General features: G+C 39.4%; 1 protein-coding gene across 1 annotated transcript; it reads right to left on the bottom strand.

Moving 5' to 3' along the window:
• Positions 1-759: 759 nt before the first annotated feature.
• On the bottom strand, positions 760-2,259 carry LOC143039032 (uncharacterized). The gene is made up of 2 exons (XM_076208883.1): positions 1,449-2,259; positions 760-854 (listed from the first exon to the last, which is right to left on the bottom strand). Exons 1-2 carry the CDS (start codon positions 2,257-2,259, stop codon positions 760-762), a joined length of 906 nt encoding a protein of 301 aa, XP_076064998.1.
• Between the last annotated feature and the right edge of the window lie 5,241 nt (positions 2,260-7,500).

The following is a 7,500-nucleotide window of genomic DNA, read 5'->3' as shown; positions in this document are numbered from 1 at the left end:
TGTATGTATATATATATACGAGTATATATATATATATATATATATATATATATATATATATATATATATATATATATATACACGGACGGGCCTTCACCGCTTTCATTATGTTTCTCCAGATTCTATCCTCTGCCAATTCTTTCCAGTCCTCTCTTGGTGCCATCCTCTCCACGTCCTTCTTTACTCCATCCATCCATCCATCTGTAACTGGGTCTCCATAATGGTCGTTTGCCCTCTACTCTTTCCATCATCTTCCTTGGTAGTCTGTATCCATTCGGACGCAGCGTTCAACCCATCTTGCTCTTCTTCCGCGTACTTCATCCTGAATGTACAGTTGTCCGGTCTGATCCCTAATTTCCCTGTTATATCTTCGTCTATATCGTCCTTCTTCATCATATACTGGGCCGAGGATTCTTCTCAGGATATTGTTTAAAAAAAAATTCAGTCTCTTCTCCCTTTCTTTTGTCAGTGTCCATGTCTCACATCCGTACAGGACTGCTGGTTTTATTACAATGTTATATGTTCTTATTTTAATCTTTCTGCTGATGGTCCGACTCTTCGTTGTAGATGCCAGGGCATGGTAACATCTGTATCCTACAGATTCATCCGTTTATTTCTATGTCCAATTCATTTATCTCACTGAGAATGGATCCCAGGTACTTGAACTTATCCACTTTCTTCACTCTTAGTGATCCAACTTGCTCTTGCCCTGATGTATAATTGCCATTTCTACTTAGTTTCATAATTTCCGTTTTCTGCTTATTGTATTTTGGGCCTATGTTCTGCTGTTCTCTGGAATACTGTAAACATCTCGTTAATTTTCTCCACAGTCTCGACCAACACATCCACATCATCTGCGTTAGCGAGGTGGTTTATCTGACCATTGGATAGATTAGCTCCACCTGGATGGTTGGTAATCTGCCTGACTGCTTTCACCAGTGCACGATTAAATGGTAAAGGTGACAGCATACATCCCTGCCTAAGGCCACTGTATATATTGAAACTTTCTTCTCTTTCTTTCCAACTCTTATTGTACATCTGCTTCTTATGTAACACGTTTTAATGAGGGATATTAATTTAGGTGGAATATTTAGTTATTCCATTATGTGCCACATTGATAGTCTGTGCACACTATCATATGCTATCGGTGGTGAAAGTGCCATCTGATCCATCTACCCACACGTCTAAAAAGGGAATTTTGTTCTCTACACTCTTTTCAATAGTGAATCGTAGGCATGAGTTCTCTTCCAAAGCCCTCTTAAGGTTTTCAAGCTGTTCGTCTCCGTCTACGTCAACAAAGATGTCGTCTACGTATCTTAGATACATTTTTGGTGAAGAATTGATGGAACTTAGGACGGAGTTTTCAATATGGCACATGTAAGCTTGGGCAAATAGTACTCCCAATGGACTGCCCATTGCGACACCATTAACCTGGAAATAAATTTTACCTGAAGGGCATCTAAAGGGTGCTTCTTTTGTGCAGGCACGTAGCATGTCCTCAAGGACGGGGCATGGTACCTTAGGTGGTGGCAAAGTGTCATGGTGGAAGACATTTCGTGAGATGATTTGAATTGTTTCATCCACAGGCACGAAAGAAAATAAACTTTCTACATCTAACGAAGCCAAGATTCCTTGAGGGGTAGTATTTCTAAGGATATCTATGAATTCGTCTGTAGAGCGAAGGGCATGGGTAGCGGGGATGTATGGGGTAATTAAGTCGTTCAGTTGTTTTGCCAGGTGGTATGTGGGAGTAGGTATTTGTGAAATGATAGGTCTTAGTTTGTGGCCAGGTTTGTGAGTCTTAACATTTCCATAGAGATATCCGGGCTCATAATGACCATGCAAATTCTGAAATTTAACACCATCTACTACTGCATTTGCGATGTTAATTAATTTCGTTACCTTCTTCCGGATATCGTCTACAGGGTTCCTGTTGACACGTAGGAATTTGGAGGAATCCTGCAATAGACTTTCAACTTTATCAATGTAGTCAGATCGGTTTAAAATAACAAATAGGTCGGTTTTGTCCGCTCTGCGTATCACTATGTCCTTATTCTCACGAAGTTCCTTGGCAGCTTGGCGTAACTCTGCAGTGAGCAGGGAACCACTACCAAAGGATCTGTGTTTAGTACTTTCGGCCTGAAGTTGTTCTTTTACATCTGGGTTAAGTTGATTCTTACCTTCTTTACGGAGATTGCACAGGTTCCTGTAAAGTAGTTCCAGTTCCGCGGTCTTCTCAGCTTTCTTGAATTGTGACATGTAGTTGCATTTCAAAACTAAGTTGAGGAAATCCTTCTGGTTTTCCGAGAGTGGTAGTTGGAAAGATTAACAAAGTCGTCAGTGTTTTTAGGCAGAAACATCTTGCTTCCGTATAGGCGGCTAAGTTTCTTTTGCACGCGTGTTTCCGTGGCGTTGGTGTGCATGGAGATACTATGTTGTAAGGCCTCCTCAATCTTGTTCCGAAGGTCTGAAGTGATGTTACAATGATCGAAATCCTCCACGGCTTCAACTAATTCCAATTTTAGATCCTTGAGTTGTTGTTTCTTATAATTCATTTGCTCGTACAGCAGTCTCCGTCTGAAGTCGAGCGTAAATTGTTTATGCTGCACTGCTCTGTCGTGTAAGCGTATATTAGTGAATTTAGGGAGCAGGTTCTCTTCAATACATTTCTTATTAAATAACACAGCAAACTGGGCGTTAGTTATCTTCTTATTGAGACTTTCTACTCTTCTAATAACTTTTCCTGAAAGAAATAATAAAAATGAATTGTACACCTACAAAAGGAGATAAGCTTAATTTGATAATTTATTACGGGAACCCCAGAACATCATCTCTTATCATGAAGAATAATTTGGCAGCACAAAAGGACAAATTAAAACAGAGCAATGTCGTGTACAAATATACTTGTAATTTTAACAAAGACGGTGCGCTTTGTACAGACGAGTATATCGGGTACACAACACAAACACTTTCACAGAGAACGGGGCAATAAAATCACACATGACGAAATCCCACAAGAGTAACATATCAAGAGAACACCTTAACACGAACACAATAATAATCGCCAGGAATGGTAATACAACAAAACTAAAATGCATGGAGGCAGTGATGATAAGACTACTATATGCCACTTATTAATATACAACAAAACATGTGCGGGACCCTAGAGTTGTATGGGTCACGAGTAGCGGGCTGGAAAGGATGAACTGTCACAGTCCTAGATCTCTCCTAATGTACCTATCTTTGTATTATATAAGTATGTATTTATTTCTGAATGAATTACCAGAAGATGCCTAATGCATAGGCGAAACGTCGTATAATGTTAGTTTTCCTACCCAATCATGGACTCGTTTAGAAATATTGTATACCTTCTCCCTCCTTTAGAGAAAAAAGCTATTAGAAGAGTAGAAAGTCTCAATAAGAAGATAACTAACGCCCAGTTTGCTGTGTTATTTAATAAGAAATGTATTGAAGAGAACCTGCTCCCTAAATTCACTAATATGTATATATATATATATATGTATATGTATATATATATATATGTATATATATATATATATGTATATATATATATATGTATATATATATATATATATATATATATATATATATATATATATATTATGTAGTCACTGTGTACCATAATACCTTTACAGGGACCCTAGATCAATCCTGTACAACTGACATTTTGCCTGGGAATATATAAGGTTTACACAGATCATAGTTAGTAACTCTGTTTCCACCTGGGATAACCTCATCACTTGCTGTATTAGCCATACTTGGAGCCATTTTAGCCTCTGGACACTCAGACTTGAAATGACCAACGTTATCACAAAGATAACATGTAATTTTAGACTTGTCAACAGTACCATTACCCTTAGATGCACCACCATTAGACCTGTCTGGTGACTTACCACCACCTTGCCAAGGAGTGGCTGAGTTCTTACGAGTTATGGCTGGAGAGTATAATTGTTTACTACTTCTATAGGTTAAAGCATAGCTTTCTGCCAAAATGGCAGCACGTTCCAATTCAATTACTTCCTTCTCAAATAAATGGGTACGGATGTCGGCCGGAATACCTGTCATGAATTGTTCCAGTGGAATTAATTCACATAGTTGATCTATTGTTGTTATTTTACTGGCTGACAACAACCTATCATGGATTTTACGAACAGAGTGACTGTACTCAATAAATGACTGGTCCTTTTTATAACAGCTCCTGAAATTTGTCAGTAAAATTCTAGTGTGCATAAATAGGCTTTGAGAACTTGATCTTTCAAAAGTTCGTAATTATTTTGGATGGTAGAAGAAGGGACAAGAACTGGGAACGGCCTTCACCTTTCAGGACAGTACGGATCAGTACACACCAATACTGTGCAGGCCAGGAGAGAGTATTTGTTAATCCTTCAAACTGCTCAAAAAATTCCTCGGGGTCAGCTTCATTAAGGTGGGGACCAAGCATGCCAACTTGGCTATATTAAACTTTTCCCCCAGCTGCCACTTGGGCAAAGACAGATTCAATTTTCATTCTTTCTATCTCCCTGTCTCTTTCCCGGTCCTCCAGTTTTAGTTTTAGTATCTCCAACTCCAGCTCCATTATCCTTATCTTTTCAGAGCCAGCCCCCATTCTAGTTCCCACGTCCTCCACGTGTTTCGTCACCAGTAATGATTTTGCACTCTCTTCCAGAATTTCACGCGTTATTAAACCTTGAACAATCACTGCTATTAGTTTGGCCTTCTTATCTCTCTCATTTATTGGTACATTATAAAATTTTGCAATTGCAATCTAGTCATTCTTGTGTACCGTACACTTCTGCAAATATGCAAGTTGTGGTTCTTTAGTAAATGTATTTAAATCAAAAGGTTCCATGTCAGCCGACAACAACAACAACAAAAAACTAAAGTACAATTTCTAAAACAGTTTCAATATACAAGCATGCACAGGCTCATATGTAACATTACTGTCATCCACTATTACTATGCAGAAGCATTACTGCATAGTACCTCGCATCTCCACCATTTGTTATGATTCATCACGTACGTTTATAACTTTTCACAATAATCCATAAAATACTAGGGGGAAAATGAAAAATGTAATATTTTCTATTATATTATACCAATTCAACTCTTGAAAATTTAAATAAATAGATTTGTAAATGGCACTGGAATAATTCTTAAAATAAATGTATATATTTCCTATGGTGAATTTAACAGTTCAAAACTAATTCAAAAGGGGTATTCCGGCCTTACCAAGACAACTCTGACACGTCCGTCTCCTCCAACTCTATAGTAAAAACTCAAACCTACGTCGCTCCTCCGTCACAAACCACAACCACGAACGAACTCCGCTCGAAGTGCAGATGAAGCCACCCTCGAAAGAAACCGCAAAACAGAAAAATGTACTCCTTCATAACAATATATATATATATATATATATATATATATATATATATATATATATACATATATACATATATACAGGGAGCTCCAAAAAAGATGTAACTAGTTCGATTGGTCTTTATTCAAACAGACTTTAAATAACAAGCTAAATACGGGAGATACATAAAGTCAATAAGATTGGATTACGTCTGAAAGTCAAACAAACTTCTGGTAGTCCACATGCTTGATATGAGCCCCATTTCTGTTGAAACATGCTTTCACTCGGACGCAGAAATTCTGGCCAACTCTTTTCCATGTTTCAGCGGAAACTTCAGCAACATAAGCTGCCACATTCTGCTGTAGATCAGCCTGTGTTTGAGGTCTGTTGGCATAGACCTTCCCCTTTGCTGCTCCCCAGAACCAGAAATCAAGTGGATTTAAGTCAGGGCTGTGGGGGGGCCCACTCATGATCTGTGTTGAGGCTGATGAGACGATTCCGGAAGAGTCCCCTGAGATGATCCAATGATGCGTGGGTTGTATGAGTTCTTGCACCATCCTGCATGAACCAAGCAAGCCTTAACTGTCCTTGGGTTAGCTTCTGAGTCAGGTCACCGTGAAACTGATCAAGAATGGCGATATAACGTTCACTGTTGATGGTAACGGTGCGCCCATTTTCCTCGAACCAGTAAGGTCCCAGCAGACCGTGCTTTGCTTGAACGCCACAAATACAGTGACCTTCGGACCTTTGAGGCGCTTCTCACTGATTTCTTCTGGCTTCTCTTCTCCCCAGAACACATTGTTGTGGTTATTAACAGCCCCATTAAGATGAAAGTGTGCTTCATCACTAAACCAAATGTGATTGAGCCAGTTGGGAGTTTGCTCGAGCTTTTCATTCAGCCAGTCGCACATCTCGATTCTCTTCTCTTTGTCCTGTTGCTGCAGCACATGGTGAGTTGAAATTCTAAATGGGAACAGCTTCAGGTCCTTCCTCATAAGTCTCAAAAGTGTAGTTGGAGAGAGAGCCAGCTCTTGAGTGCGGATTCAGTAAGATTTCTTCGGACTGCTAACCACCGACTCACGGACTTGCTCCCTCTTCTCAGGAGTGATGATCGGTCGCCGGCCACTTCTTCCCTTGTGGACGTGATCCAGGGTTTTCTCCTTTTCAAAATGCTGCACAATCCTCTGTACTTTCAAATTTGTAAGTGCTGCACACTCAGACTTAGATTTGTGACCCTGGTGTGTGTTGAACCGACGGCGGACTTCTGCGGGTGACTTGATTTCATACCAGAGTTGGACGATTTTTAACTTCTGCTCTAGCGTGTACATTTTGCATACAATCTGGAAAACAAAGCCATGTTAACAAATCCAACCTAGTTGACTATGTAACCTAAAGAGGAAAAGTCCGTGCGCGCCCCAACAGATTTATTATAGCCGATCAAAGTAGTTACATCTTTTTTGGAGCTCCATGTATATATATATATATATATATATATATATATATATATATATATAAATATATATATACATATATATATACAGATATATATTATATATATATATATACATATATATATATATACAGATATATATTATATATATATATATATATATTTATAAACAGAAATGTAGTAGCACATTTGTAAATGACACACAGGAACCCACAGTCGGAGAAAATAAACTTTGAATAAAGAAGAATCTTATATTTCGGCTATCAACTATAGCCCACTTCAGGAAAGTACATAGAGTAGAGTACATAGTGGACTTATAAGCTACAGAGAGGAAGAGATGTGGACAGATGACCTCACTCAGGCGCGGGGCAAACTGGGGTGGCGGAGGAGGGAGGGGGTGAGGAGGGGGGTTGTAATGTCCGTACCAGCTTGTTAACTGCCGCGCGTGAAATAATGTCAGGTGTCCACTGCCCTTTAGACAATACAACCCCCCATCCTCACCCCCTCCCTCCTCCGCCACCCCAGTTTGCCCCGCGCCTGAGTGAGGTCATCTGTCCACTCTGTACTCTACTCTATGTACTTTCCTGAAGAGGGCTACAGTTGATAGCCGAAATATAGGATTCTTCTTTATTCAAAGTTTATTTTCTCCGACTGTGGGTTCCTGTGTGTCATA

The sequence above is a fragment of the Oratosquilla oratoria genome, chromosome 25 (assembly GCF_046742065.1).
Source record: "Oratosquilla oratoria isolate Oo_2021 chromosome 25, ASM4674206v1, whole genome shotgun sequence".
Taxonomy (NCBI): domain Eukaryota; kingdom Metazoa; phylum Arthropoda; class Malacostraca; order Stomatopoda; family Squillidae; genus Oratosquilla; species Oratosquilla oratoria.
Note: the sequence above shows the minus strand (reverse complement) of the source record. Positions and strands in the feature narration are given on the sequence as shown.

Coding starts and splice junctions, on each gene's coding strand:
- LOC143039032 (XM_076208883.1), bottom strand. CDS start 2,259: ATGTCACAATTCAAGAAAGCTGAGAAGACCGCGGAACTGGAACTACTT. Junction 855..1,448: donor ACCCTTTAGATGCCCTTCAG/GTAAAATTTATT, acceptor TCGCTAACGCAG/ATGATGTGGATGTGTTGGTC.